This window comes from Amaranthus tricolor, chromosome 4, assembly GCF_026212465.1.
Source record: "Amaranthus tricolor cultivar Red isolate AtriRed21 chromosome 4, ASM2621246v1, whole genome shotgun sequence".
NCBI lineage: Eukaryota > Viridiplantae > Streptophyta > Magnoliopsida > Caryophyllales > Amaranthaceae > Amaranthus > Amaranthus tricolor.
The window spans coordinates 31,559,509-31,574,563 of record NC_080050.1 but is presented as its reverse complement, the minus strand read 5'-3'; the positions used below and the strand labels follow the sequence as shown (position 1 = coordinate 31,574,563).

Here is a 15,055-nt window from a genome sequence, read left to right as displayed (position 1 = left end):
TTCCATAAAACATTTCTTAATTATCTTACTTGCTCTTGTTAATTATATAACTATGGCTCTCTCCAAAGCTATATTTGCTTCCATTGTCATCTCGCTGTTCCTCATCCAGTTTTTGCATGCTTATGAATCGGTAATTAAGGTTCCTTTGCAGAATCAGATTTTATCGTGCTTAAAGAGCAAATTACACCAAAAAAAAAAATCATAAATTCGGTTCTTTGTTCTCACTTAGCCCACCTCTTTTCTCCACCTACCTTAATAAAAATCTTTTTTTGCATAATATACAGTGTGTCATCTCAATGAAAATAAGATTAATTTATTAGAAATTTCACGTGGTAATCTTGAGATTGTGAGTTTTTCATGTTGCAACTAAGATTTTTAAAAAATTCACGCAGTAAGCCTGAGGTTTATTAAATTGTTCCACCATGACTTTTTTGCACATAAAACGATAACAAACGTCAATTTTGAAGTTTTACAGCTATTGTACGCCGCCTATTTATGCGACTCGCCTTTTCAAATGCTATCAGCTTCAACTTTTTCCCCAAAAACATAAATCCTAACTGTACTATCTTTAAATTTGGGGGAAAAAATATACTCCCTCCGTTCTTTTTTATCTTCCACTTTGGGTTTTTTACACATATTAAGGAAGATAGAATCTTTGGGTTGTAGTGGGTATTATTTTAATTAAATAGTAGTGTGAAGTAATGATTGTATTTGAAGTATGAGGTTGTAGTGAGTATTATTTTAATTAAATAGTAGTGTGAAGTAATGATTGTATTGAAAGTATGAGAGAGAAAATAATTATAAATAAAAGAAAAGGGGTACATTAAAAGAAAATGTGGGTTTTAAGAGGTAAAAGTAAGATAAAAACTTTCTACAAATAGAAAGTATTCTAAAGTGGAAGAACTTTTGAAACTACCCGTTATAGTAATGTGGAAGATCAAAAAAAGAACGGAGGGAGTAATTTGGATGAATGATGGTAGAGTTAGGGTTTATGTTTTTGATGGCATTTGAGATGGTGAGTCACATAAATAGGCGTACAACAGCTTTAAAGCTTCGAAATTAACATTTCATAACGTTTAATGTGCAAATAAGTTATAGTGGAATAATTTGGTAAACCTCAGGATTATCGCGTGGACTTTTTAAAAGTTTTAATTATCATGTGAAATTTATCTTAATTTATTTGATGTAAAAACTTTTTATAAAATATAAATAACAAAGTAATTTTAGTGAGAGTAGTTCAACACTTCAATCCTCATAAGCTCCATAAAAATTTAAAATATTATGAATTTATGATATTGTGTATTACATATTAAATAATGTTGCAAATTAATTCATTTGGTGTTATTTGTTGAATAGGTCAACACACTAGGAAACAACCAAATTGGGAAAAACATAGGTATGTAACCTATATTGTTATATATTTTTTTTATGGCGACGTAGTTATTTGTGTTTTTTTATCGCGTAAAATATTTTAAAGATTTATAAGTTTATCATAATTTCAATATAGATGGTCACTAATAATTTAAATAACATAGCTATTATTATTGCAATTGCATCTATGTTTTTGGACTATGTTATATGTAGAATATTAAATCATATTGTACTTGTATAATTGCACGAAATGAGTCATGCAATTAAAAATCAAATGTTATTATAAGTACAGTGTTAATTTTGATACGGTTTGAAAGAATAAAAGGTTTTAATTTTGATACGGTTTGAAAGAATAAAAGGTTTTAATTTTGATACATTTTATATAGTTATGATTAGTAAAATATTTTACGCCTTTAAATATACCATATTAATAAATATCATTGATGTAATGAAATGTTAATTTGGATATACAGATTGCGGGTCGGAATGTAATAGAAGATGTGGCATGTCATCAAGACAACATTTATGTTTAAGGGCTTGCGGAACATGTTGTGCTAGATGTGGTTGTGTGCCTCCTGGTACTTCTGGTCATGAAGATGTTTGCCCTTGCTACGCTAGAATGACCACCCACCATGGCCGCCGTAAATGCCCTTAAAATTCTCTATGGGGTCCACAAATTATGAGTTTATGGTTATATTTTAAGTTGGTGAAAATAAGGAATTAAGGGGTCCACAGTTATGGTATCTTGAGTTGTTGTCTACGTATTTTGCAGAGTTTATAAACTCATAATGTAATTGAGATGCAAGATATTTAAAATTATCTTTTTAATTTTAGTTTATAATTGTAATGAATTGGGGTGTGGAGCAAGCTAAAATTGAATTGAATATTATGGTTTGAAGGAGTAATAATGAGCTAAAAGAATTATTTATGCAAATGATAAGATGCAATGCAAGGCAATAAAAGCGAGAATAACAAATTTAGGAGGTTAATTAACTTAGCTACATGCCTACATCCATCTCTAAAACGTTACTATTTTGATAAAAACAAAACAATACTCCTTCTGATTCAACACTAATATTCTATTTGCTTTTTTGACACTATTTATCCATTGCTCTTACTTTTAATTTATATTTTATTATTAATCTATAAGTTAAAATATAGTCAAGTGGAATCTTGTTTGATTCGTCTAAGTACAAGAATTATTTATATCAGCTTTTCATAATTTTTAATTATGGACAACTAGAGATACTAAAGATTAAATAAGTGCATTGGATAGAATGTATAAAGTAAATAGAACATTAATAGTGAATTAAAGAGTGTACTACTCTCTTATGTTTTTCATCATTTTCCTTTAAACTTGATTCTCACATTAACTTTTATATAATATATATATATATATATATATATATATATATATATATATATATATATATATATATATTGTTGTTTTTAACATTCTAAAGACCCGAGGCGAAATAGTACAAAGGGGTCCTTAAAGAACAATAAAAGATGTAAAAATAATTCAATTATTAAAGTACAAAATATTTTGACAAAGTTACATATCTACTTTCACTATATATTAAAACAAAAACTTAAAAGATCATAAAAAATGAGTACAATTTGTCGATAATTCATTAATACCATAAAAATCATACATACTAATTACTTAAAGAAGAAACACTGTAACTTTACAATTAAAATCTAATAGTAGTATACTAATAAAAATCATTATGGAGTATATTAAACAAAGCAATTAAATACACATTATAAGTCAATATTCAATAGTAATACTGTAGGAAACTAAATCAGTACATTCAATACATTACCATTTGTCCATTTTATTTTTAAATTCCAAAAGTAATTAAAAACATTATAAATCTAATAGTCTACAATGGAGAAAAATTCCATTTCTAAATTCCAGAAAGTAGAATATTCAATACGAGAATACCTATACCCAGAATTCAAAAATCAAAATCAATACTACCTATTAACTTTCATTCAACAATGAAACACCATTATTTTTCGAAAACCTAGGCAAGCTAAATCGGTTAACATTTAACAACAAAACGAAAATGGTTTTCAATTAAAACCCGATTAACACAAAAATGAAATTCCAGATTTAGTTTCAAAAAAAAAACATCTACAACAATGAAATTCCAGACCAGACGCCATTGTTGAGTGAGTAATTGAAGAATTGAAGAGTGCGAAATTGAGAAGTGACGAATTGAGAAGAAAAAAATAAAAAATCTATCTATTTAAACTGAAAAAAAACTTACCGTTGTCATGAGGACTGAGAAGTAGGGGAAAAGTTGAGGAAGGGGATTAACGCCATTGCCATTGCCATTGCCATTGATGATTGAAGGAGTTTCGAGGCTCGAGTTTGCAGTCGCAGAGTCATTACAGAAATGAAGGTTTGTACTTTGTATGTTATAGCCTCTAGGGTTCTGGGGACTAAAACTCTTCATTTACCGAGTAAAAAGAGAAAGGGGGCCGTTCTATTTTCCTCATTTTTTGGCTCCGGTTTTTGCTTATTTTTGGGCCTCAAGCTTAATTTTGGGCTTTTGGGAAATTTTGAATAAAATAAGATCATTTAATAATTTTATTTTAAAAATAAGCTTTGTGAAAACTTTATTCTCAAAATAAGCGTCTTTATATCCAAACTTATGGTTGGTGTAAAATCGCTGTTACTAACAGCGACTTATGAGTTATATATTTTTCCAGTTTTCTTCTTCCTCATTTCAGTTTCACGCATTTTTGTTTTCCTTTTGCAACACTTACGAGATCTCCTTCTCCTTTCCGCCATTAAAATCAACTTCAATCCTTTAACTAAACTCATCAAATTTCATCACTCTCACAAGGGTTGGGAGCCCAAGAACTGGCTCAAGATCAACATGCGCCATGTCGCTCGTTGGGAGCACATGCTAGAGCTGCTGGCCCAAGGTGCGCCGATCGAGGCTGTAGGCGCACCTACTTCGGCGGATTATATGTTGTGGTTCCTCTCTATCACTCGTCGATGGATGACACGAGGTATCATCGCGGCAGCCTAGTACGCTCCCGCAGCACCGACGATGACACACTTTGTAAATATTCTTCAACGTTGATTATTATCCATAGCACTTACACGTTATACATTTCATTAATACTTAAGTCTTAATGCAGGCACAGGGCATTGAATCTGTTATCAGCTCTACCCAAGAGGAGCCTGTACGGGAGATTGCCCAAGGCATACTCCTAGGGACGCAGTTTCAGCACTTCATTCCGGAAATGACTGTGCCCGACACCACTATGTACGAGTACGGGTCATCTCCTCATCATGCCGACATTCATCTTGAGGAGGTTGACTTAACGTGCCCCGACTACGGTGCCGGGTTCTCACAGGGTGCCACATCATCACAGTATCAATCACCTCCCCTACCCGAGCGTCATGCGACGACCTCTTACTATCGTAGGAGGCGTCGTAAATCGTCACTGTTAGACAGGGTACAGGAGGATTAGCATTAGAATATTGTTTGTATATATTGAACATTAGTGATATTTTGTATATATTGAACATTAGTGATATTTTGTATATATTGAACACTTGTACATATTCAGTATTTGTAACATTTTGACTTTTGTGTATAATTTGTAATATATGTGTACATGTATATATTTTAATCGTATTATCACAAGTTTATTATGAATGAAACGATGTTTAAGTACTCAAACTTTTCGACGATAAATCATTCCGCCAAGAATGCAGTATGAATTAAATCAAAAATAAAAAGACAATCATATTCAAATATGGAAAATGCTCTCGAAAATTCAACAGAATTTCATTCATGTTCAACGAATACATATCAAATTCATAGTTCATTCGTTAACTTAAACCACCGACGCTAACTAAGATTGCTTCTTAAACTTTCTCATAATCCTTTCAGTCTCTTCTTTCCTATGTGCAATATCATCTATTTGTCTCTGAGCTCTTGTTTTTCTTTTTCAAGCCGTATTATTAGGTGTCTCTGCCATTTGGTACCCTCTGGATCAATCCATTTAAAGTATGTGCATCCTAATCGTTCAACCAAGTAGAAAGGACAAACAACAAAATCACGCCCAGGATCGAAATCGGTCCATTCTGTATTAATCTCAACTTCATAACCACAATCACAAAGCTCTTCAATACAATGCTCCTTTGACATCTACGGAACACATATAATATAGTAACGTAAGTAAACTTTCAAAATTAATATTAACATTTATAAATTGAGATTAAGACTAACATAATACCTTATGTTACCTTTAAAAATTGATTCAATAGAACAAGAATGATGTAGATTGGATATAATGAAGTAGGGAAATGATGGAGTTATTTATAAAACATCATTACAACGGCTATTTTCAAGTTCGTAACGGCTATTTTTCTAATTAACAACGGCTAGTTTAATTCGTACAAAAAAAAAATAAAAGAAAAGCCTAAAGTCGCTGTTACTAACAACGACTTTAGGCTTTTCTAACTTTTTTTTTTGTTTTCGCTGTTTTTTCGCTGTTAGTAACAGCGATTTAACACCAAACCTAGGTTTAGATGTACGGACACTTATTTTGGGAATTAAGTTTTCACGAAGCTTATTTTTGTAATAAAGTTGTTAAATAATCTTATTTTGTTCAAATTTTCGCTAAGTGGCCCCCTCGTATCACAATTTTCTGATATTTAAAATGGGCCCTGGGCGGGTAGTCCTTTGGGCCTATTCTCAGGGCCGGCCATATATGTATATATATGAAGAAGTTTAAGTGAGAATTAAGTTTATTTGAAAATCATGAGAATAATGTTATTTTTTGGCAAAAAAATTGATACTTTTAAGAAAAAAATTCAAATAAACAAAAGAAAGACAATAAAGTGTTCCTTTCAAGATAAAACTTTTTTTGAAAAAAACCAAAAAACGACAAATTAACAAAAAAAGTGTTTTTTTTACATAAAAGATTTTACTTTTTGACAAAAAGTGTTAGCTCTAAGAGTTTGTGATTCTTATGATTTTCATATAAAGTTGGTTTTCACGTGAACATGACCATCCCACATAATTTAATCCATTTTCTATAACTTCTTCTGTTCCATAATACTCGCTACATTTTCTATTTTTGGCAATTTCATATTACTTGCTATATTTCCGTTTTTAGTCATAAAACAATCATTTAAAGTTCTACCTTCCCCTATTTTATCCTACTCTATATTCTATACTCTATAATAAAATACTATAATGAACTCTATAAAGTAACCTAACAACTTATTTTTTCTTTTTCTTTTTCAATTAACAATAATAAAATACTATACTCTATAAAGTAAACAATCAGCTACAGTGTAAGTCAATCATTTTTCTCAATTTTCGTGCCCATGCAAATATAGCGACTAAAACAAAACGGAGAAAGCATAAAATTTGTATCCCACCGCTTGCTTTTTTTATAGTTATAATCCACACATTTTCTTCTCTTTTGATACCATATCTACGATTCAAATTTTTCACTTCTACAACTACATTACAATTAATACGTATGTGAATTCCCTAAATAAGGATTTAGGAGGACATAGGAGTACTATATATAGTAATTGACAGATGATAAGCATTATCTTATCAATAATCAAAAAAATATGCTAATGAAGAAACAACTTGTCATGTTCTTATTAAATTTTTTTTTGCCTATTTTCTATTGCTGATATGAAAACTTTTGATGATTGACTTGATATTTAAGGAAAAAATTAACTCATTAAAAAATATAATATTTTTTAATTGACTATAAATATATTTCCTTATACAAACCTATATTTTTTTCTATCCCATATCTTAAATAAAATCAAAGTTTATTTCATTTAGAAGTGATCCAACCATAAAAGGATAAAAATAAAATAATTTAATTTTCTATTTTAATACACACAATAGTAAGTCTTAAGTTCAAAATTTATATTATATTTTATATTCAATTTATATATTTTATTATTCTTTTAAAAAATATATATAATCATACATGATAATAATCTACAAATTAGACTAAAATATAATGTATTGATGGAAAATCTAAAATATTTCAATGATAGGATCATAGAAAAAAGAATTATTTTTTTATAATAAATAAAGTATGCTATTGCATTTTAAAATTATACTCCGTAACTAAAACTTAATTTTATAAAAAACTAATGACGGACATTTACTTGGGTGATTTATCGATATAATATAACTTAACGTTAATCAATTTGATAAAATTTTATTGATTAATAATAATTTTTTGTCTTTACATATATGTTTTAATATAATTGTATAATAAATTACGGATATTTCATGATATATCACTGAGTTTCTTCGAAATTCACCATATACCATACAAAATGTTCTAATTCACCATATACCATTGAGTTTACGTCCGTTAGCACTGAATACTATTAATGACAACTGTCGTCAGTGTGCCGTTTGTGGTAAATTAATAATTCACCATACACCATTTACTATTTTTATTTGCGTTAAATACCATTTTTTTAAACCAAGTAGTTAACATTGTGATGGTTAATAAGCCATTGTGACTCAAATTTATGCTTAATAAATTGCTACAATCCTCAAGTGATCTGGGAAGTTCACCTAACAAATTGTTAGCCGATAAATCAAGATTCTGAAGAGAATTCAATTTGCCAACTGCACAACTTTGGAGGCAACTCCCTAGAAAAACTATTGTTTGAAAAGCTAACATTGTAAAGAGAATGAATTTTTTCACCAAAGTTTCGTGGGAGATCAACTCAGTCCAATTGGTTAAGAAATATGGAGAAATTTCACCAAACAGATTGTTTTGTGATAATCCAAGTTCTGAAATTTTTCTAAGTTTAGTCAAGGATAAGGGCAATTCCCCAGTTAGTGAATTATCAGCAAGAGCTAGAAAACTAAGCTTAGTACATAACCCAAGTTCAGAAGGAATACTAGAGTTCAATTTATTTTCATTAACATCAAATCTCTGAACCTCCCTAAGTTGTCCTATAGATGAAGGTATTCTTCCAGAAAGTGAATTATTGCGCAATTCAATGACTTTGAGGCCAGAAATTTTACCTATACTCTCAGGAATTGAACCAGAAAGCATGTTCAACTTTAAATGAAGTTCAGTTAGTTTAGATAGATTAGAAATCTTGGGTGATATTGACCCATTGAACAAATTCACAGATAGATCAAGGTACTTAAGATTTGGAAGATTAGAGAATAGAGATTCTGGGATTAACCCAATTAAATGATTGATTGACAAATCCAGATAAGTCAAATTCTTACACCCAAAAATGAAGCTAGGAAATTCTCCAGTTAGCTCATTATACCCAAAATTTAAGTGGGTCCATACAGGCATGGAGTTAAACTTAGACCAATTATTAGGGGTTTCAAGGTAATTTGTACCCAAATCTAGGGTTCTTAACTTTCTCAAATTGCTAATTTCCGGAGGAATTATATCAGCAATGTTATTAATTGACAGGTTAAGATTTACAAGTTGAGACAATTGACCAATTTCAGAAGGAATATAGCTTTCAAAATAATTGTTACTAATATCTAATTGAGTGAGTTTAGAGAGATTACCAATGGTTACCGGGATTTGTCCAGAAAGATTGTTGGTGTCAAGAATTAAAAAAGATAGATTTGGGAAATCACTGAAACTGAAATTGGTTAGATCACCAGTAAGATCTTGATTGCTTGAATTGATGATGGAGATAGAATTAAGATTGTTACATGAAATTCCAGTCCAATTGCAAACGGCACACTGACGGCAGTTGTCATTAATGGTATTCTGTGCTAACGGACGTAAACTCAATGGTATATGGTAAATTAAAACATTTCGTGTGGTATATAGTGAATTTCGAAGAAACTCAGTGGTATTATATCATGAGATATTCGAATAAATTATTTCTTTGCTTTGTCAATTATATTATCATAAAAGATACAAAGATTTAATGATTAAATTTGTGTTGTAAATGAATTAATTTATAAATTAATATGAATATATTCATAAAAATAAATATTTATTACATCTTTGTTTTACACGGGAATTTATCTAGTTTGGACTATTATCGTAGAGATGGCTTGTGTATTTGTGTACGATAATATTGTGGCCATAAAGAAAGAAATATCACTTTAAAAGGTAAATAATGCATGAGAATAGGAAATCTATATGATCCGCCTCAATTTTTACCCACCTTCAATATATTTTTCTTCACTAATATTGGTATATAGTACTTCAAATATGAAAACATCAGAAAAGGAATTTGTACATTGTAACAAAATCACCTCTTAAGAACGAGAAAATTTAGAGGGCCAGACGCTACTACTAATGCTCAAAAAATTTGATCAAAATTCTATAACTAAGAAAAATTCTTTGGAGAAAGCGAAAAGGGTAGTTCGAGAGAATATATCTAATAATGAACAATATCCTTGCACCTTCATGTTGATTATGCTGGTGCTGGATGCACAGACAAAACCATAAGCAATCTCAATGAGGCAGCCACTGCAGTACCAACACCAATGTCACGGGCACTGTCAGGCGTCAGCACAAGTAAAACAGTATCTGTCAATTGGATATTGAGATATCGTAATGAAAATCACAAAAAAAAGCACCAATGCCAATGGCATACTATTAAGCATCCATAAACACCATGTAACAACCTCAAACGAGACAGAAATAAGAGAAAATGAGGTGAAGTGCTCTCCCCTGCTCCACTAGACAGCAGACACTATATAGGAATCCAATTGCAGATTCCGTCTAATCAGAATGAAGGAAGCTCTTTTCGATTTTATATCTTTGTAAGTTCATAATAAAATCCAAATTATTCATCAATCCTAAGTTAACGGGTTTTCATGGACCCTTTATCTGCATAATACCAGAAAGATACAACTGATTAAAAAAGAAGAGTAAACGAGAAGGGGGGTTAGTGAAATGTTTCCAAACAGTTTCGATTCAAAAATATCCTAATTAGAAACCACACTCCTGTAACTGCTTTTGATCTCCAAATAGTAGTCAGCACAAGATATAACCGTTCTATTTGTAATTCCGTATCACAAATTCAATCAGAGAAAACAAAGTGTATTTTATCACCCTTTCTGGAACCACCATAAACATTACTTCTTTGGGAATATGCAACTCTTCGATAACATAGTTAAAAATTCAAATGATTGAAATACAAAGATCTGATTTCTCACCTTAAATAGCTCGAGATCAAAAACAGGGCTGTATCTCCTTAATTAATGGACAGCACAGCATCTAGGTTCTTCTGAACCACCCACCCTCTTGGATATGCAACCCCCCGAGCATCCAAGTGGAGATGCCAGTTCATAACCTTCCCACAGCCAACAGGCACACCTTCCATTTGACTTTCTTCTGCAACCACTTGTTCTATAAATGTTGTCTCCTATATGAACGACCACCAAAAGGAACATGCTTATAAATAGCAACCACATTTATCAAAGAGCTCAACAGCACCAGCAAAGAAGTGTAAGCCCCACACAACAGGAGTACAAACATATAGTTAAAAAACATGAATGTGCATGTCGAGTTCATAAGTAAATACCTGGAAACCCTCCTTCACAGAGTCCAACTGCCTTATCGGATTCGAAAAGGGACGTTTCCACCTCTTTGGATCCCACAAGATAGTACTATTAAATGCAAATCCAGACATATCAACATGAAATCTCCGAAGTCTCTTACTTTTCTCATTTGTGTGCCATCCAATTATGTTACTTCCATTGCATATTGGACCTTCAAGTGTTGCCTTATTTTTGTTTTGTGCCAGCATTGCAACAGGCCACGTGCCAAAACGACTGCAAGACTTGCAAAACATTTGACATGAGGAAATATTACAAGATAACGTATTTTATAATTATGACAAAAAGGTGACAAAACATCGGGATAGCAAAATCAACATACATCTAGCTTTTGGCATAAAAAAAGACCAATAGCTCTTTTCGCTCGGATTATCTTTTTCCCTTTCTGTTGACTGTTTGTTAGCTTGTGTTTGGGAAAGGACATTGGCATATTACAATTTTTCTAGATATATGGACCTGACACATCTTACAATCACACCAAAGGTGAAAATGAATTACTACTTATTATCATATAGAACCTGTTGGTTTAAAATTCTTTTATATTCGCATAGTTCCACGAAATGAATCTATGTTTGCAGGGCGTCAGTATACCAAGTAAGACACTTTAACGGTAATGATCAAATAACAATACTTGACTCATAAGCAACTGATTGACAGAATGTTCATAAGAGGTTCTTCTTGTCCAGAAACGTACACTTCATCCTTACAAAGATTAATTTTCTACAGGGGCAGAACATTGAATGGAATTTCTACAAAAATGGTTCGTAACTGAAGTTTTCTAAGTGAAGCGTGATATTAAGCAAGCCACAGCCCATAGACACTACGAAACCCTTTTCCTCTCTAGTCAACTATCCTAAAATAAGCAAACTAGTAAAAACCCTTCTAAAAACATGGCATTTTCTGATATCAATAAACCTGTGATCCTTGCTATCACAAGAACAGAATAACAGTACATAATTCCACATCACCTATGCCAAAATTCTGCTTTCTATCACACAGGCAATCAAAAACACGTAAGTCCATCACCCTTACTTGAATGAATTGACAAACAAAAAGCAAGGATTAATGAGAAAAAAATCTTCAAAATGATTTGATCTATAGATAACCGATGATAACTTACAGTTATATTGTACTAATCAAAGATTAAGATATATACATAACCGATGATAACTTATATAGTAAACAAAGCCAAAGTCTTTAATCCCATACATAACCAATGCCTTTTACGGGTCGCTTATTTGCTGGTATTAAATAGTGGGAGTGCCTATGAAAAGTTAGGGTAATTTTGGTACCGACAAGTTGAATGGTTATGCTTCTTATTCTTCAATCATCTCATTTACTTTATAAAAATTTTTTGTGAACAAAAAATACATTTTTAAGATTAAATTTCATCACCATGGAAATGATAATGTACATTACAATAAAATTTACACTACCTTTTATTCTCATTACCACCGTTTAGTACCAATAACCACCAACATACAAACAAGACAATATTGTACTAAATTACTAATCAATGACTCAATACATACATAACGGATACTACCTAATAATGTACCTTATAAAAGTTATAATCATATAGTTAACAACTAACAACTATGCCAAATCTTGATTTCAAAAATATGCCAAAGCCAAAGCCTAGCAGAAGCCAAAGCTAAAGGATAAACATTATCGCAGCTTATGTCATGAGCCAAATTGATATCTTAACAGCTACATCTATCAAATCCACATGCACATTCAACCAGAATTAAGCAAAATGGTTGTCAAAATCAAACAAAAACAGAAAGAAAATAAAAATACCTTATAAGTCTGGTTCTTTCAAAGAGTTCCAAAGAGTATATATTATCATCATCAGCAAAGTAAACAATGCCATCAAGTTTATGAGTTTCAATATGTTCAAGAGCAGTATTCCTTTGCTCAACACCTCTATCTTTAATATTCGTCAAATTCTTGTGACAAACCAAATGCCGATACATCACTCCACTATTCCTCAAAATCGCTGCAGTTTCCGACGATTGCGCACCCATTTCCACCACAATCCACAGCATTGGCGGATTTACGAGCTTCAATACTTGACTCAATCTATTCAGATAGTAAGCTTGAAGTATTCTATTATAAGTTGGAGTAACAACAATCAATAGTTTCTTAGATTTATGATCAAATTTCTCTGCTAATACCGCATCAAACTTTACCTCAATATCCTTCATCTGTTCCATTGATTCTTCTTCACTTCTGAATGTTTCTTGCTGAAGTTGAGGTTTCACTTCAAACGAAAAATCATGAGTTCTAACATCTTCAATCTGACCAAACGGTAAAATACCTAACAAAATTCCGATGAGGAAGCAAAGTACACAACGATAGAAATGTCTCTTCCATGAGTATGGCTGTGCTCGTCGCGAATTTCGGAGGAGAAGTAATTCGGCGAAAAATCGTCGGAATTTTACGAATAAATTCGAATTTGAAGGTTTGTGAAATGCTGAATTATTGTTCAGTGATCCATTTTGGTGTGATCGATCTTGATGCGCAGGAGACAGAGTTCGTCGAATTGATGCCATAATTTTAGAGAAAAACTCAAGAATTGAACTTGAACTTCTGATTGATTACATAATATTAAATGTTAAAATTTTGCCCTAATTTTCGCAATCAAACAGCCGCTTTTGGCGTGGATTTGAAGTGCAATTGAAAATTTAGATTAACTCTAGAAGTAAATGAATGGAATTTAATGAGTCAATTCCGAAGAATTAGGCTTAAATTTGATATTACAATGAGTGATAATACATAAGAAAGATACAGAAAATGTAGGTTTCTCTGGGAGATGGTAAGTATCTGAAAGCATTTACGATGCCAGATAGGAAAAGGAAAGGAGAAATATACCCGCAGTAGTGGACCAATGTGCCGATGACACGCTGTATTGTAAGAACGTTAAGCCGGTGCTTCTATGATTCGTTTCCTTTTTTATATGAAGGCTAATCAAAATTGACTCCATTAGTCTAAATCGAGTATAACCTAAGCATGATAAATTAGTTTGAGTCAGACTTATTTCAACTCGATTCGAGAAAATAATCCAATTTAAATTTGAGAAAAAGAAATTCGACTTTGTATCTAATTATATATCCTAATTTTGAGCCGGATTCGAATTGGAGTCACATTAAAAATTCGACAATCTGACTCGGCATAAACTCCGAATCTGATACAACTCAAAAATTTTTGACTTGTTCAAATATTTATATTTATAATTTATTCAAAAAAAAATTTATGTTTATGAATATACATATTATTATAGAAATTTGATTTTTAGACAAATAAATTCATAATTTAATTTTGCAAAAGACTCGAGAATACAAGTTAGAGTAAAATTAGAGAACGTGAAACTTAAATCCGAGTTGAAGGTGAATGTGAGAATAAAGTCCAACTATTATTCGAAGTGATCTCAAAGCTAGTGAATATTAACACAAAATTATTTTTTATATACTCTTATAATTTCACCAATTTCTTTCTATTTTTTTTATTTATCATTATTTAGACTCATAAGATTCATTTGTAGAATTTAGTTTGCACTTTATAGTTTATATATCTAAATCACTTGAGATTCATCTTTATCTGCAAGTGGATTGGAAATTATGATTCCATACAAAAGTTATCGTACTTTTCACCTTTTCAATGTCGGTGTTGTGAACAAGACTTGTAACAAAATTAGCATTACTCACACCACCCTAAATTAATATAGTTTGAGTTTTCATTTGGATTTTCATTTGGATTTTTTTTTATTTTAATATATCCACGCCATTAAAATTTTTTAATGTTATTAATTCTCCAAAAAGCTAAACACCTATTTAGTATCGTAATTTATTGTTCAGTTTTTATTTTTGTTTTTGAAAATTAGAAACCAAAAAAGCACAGAAAGATGATTTTTACTTTTAAATTGTCAACTTTCAAAATCATCATTTTTAAATAATTTCGATTATTTTTTTTATTATATAAATAATAAAAATAAATACTATAAAACATATAGAATTATATCATATATTGTACTAAAAAGTTTAGAAAATTTCAAGTGTTATAACTAAATAGAGTTTGCCATAGAAACTAATTTACTTGCT

The 15,055-nt window shown here is 31.0% G+C and overlaps 3 protein-coding genes across 5 annotated transcripts; 1 reads left to right on the top strand and 2 right to left on the bottom strand.

The window, feature by feature from the left end:
• The first annotated feature begins 1 nt into the window (after position 1).
• LOC130810612 (cypmaclein-like) lies at positions 2-2,026 on the top strand. The gene is made up of 3 exons (XM_057676739.1): positions 2-130; positions 1,357-1,396; positions 1,845-2,026. Exons 1-3 carry the CDS (start codon positions 53-55, stop codon positions 2,024-2,026), a joined length of 300 nt encoding a protein of 99 aa, XP_057532722.1. The 5' UTR covers positions 2-52.
• Positions 2,027-7,928: 5,902 nt separating this feature from the next.
• On the bottom strand, positions 7,929-10,508 carry LOC130810954 (probable leucine-rich repeat receptor-like protein kinase At1g35710). The gene is made up of 6 exons (XM_057677073.1): positions 10,477-10,508; positions 10,335-10,392; positions 9,972-10,087; positions 9,836-9,890; positions 8,104-9,120; positions 7,929-7,970 (listed from the first exon to the last, which is right to left on the bottom strand). Exons 1-6 carry the CDS (start codon positions 10,506-10,508, stop codon positions 7,929-7,931), a joined length of 1,320 nt encoding a protein of 439 aa, XP_057533056.1.
• LOC130810996 (probable beta-1,4-xylosyltransferase IRX9H) lies at positions 9,530-13,838 on the bottom strand. Of its 3 annotated transcripts, none has more exons than XM_057677121.1 (4): positions 12,756-13,838; positions 10,922-11,171; positions 10,554-10,762; positions 9,530-9,921 (listed from the first exon to the last, which is right to left on the bottom strand). In XM_057677121.1, exons 1-3 carry the CDS (start codon positions 13,508-13,510, stop codon positions 10,592-10,594), a joined length of 1,176 nt encoding a protein of 391 aa, XP_057533104.1. In that variant the 5' UTR covers positions 13,511-13,838; the 3' UTR covers positions 9,530-9,921; positions 10,554-10,591. The 3 variants fall into 3 exon arrangements, with proteins under 3 accessions (XP_057533104.1, XP_057533103.1, XP_057533105.1); XM_057677120.1 differs by having other exon boundaries at positions 9,530-9,890; positions 12,756-13,837; XM_057677122.1 differs by lacking the exon at positions 9,530-9,921 and adding an exon at positions 10,118-10,224.
• Between the last annotated feature and the right edge of the window lie 1,217 nt (positions 13,839-15,055).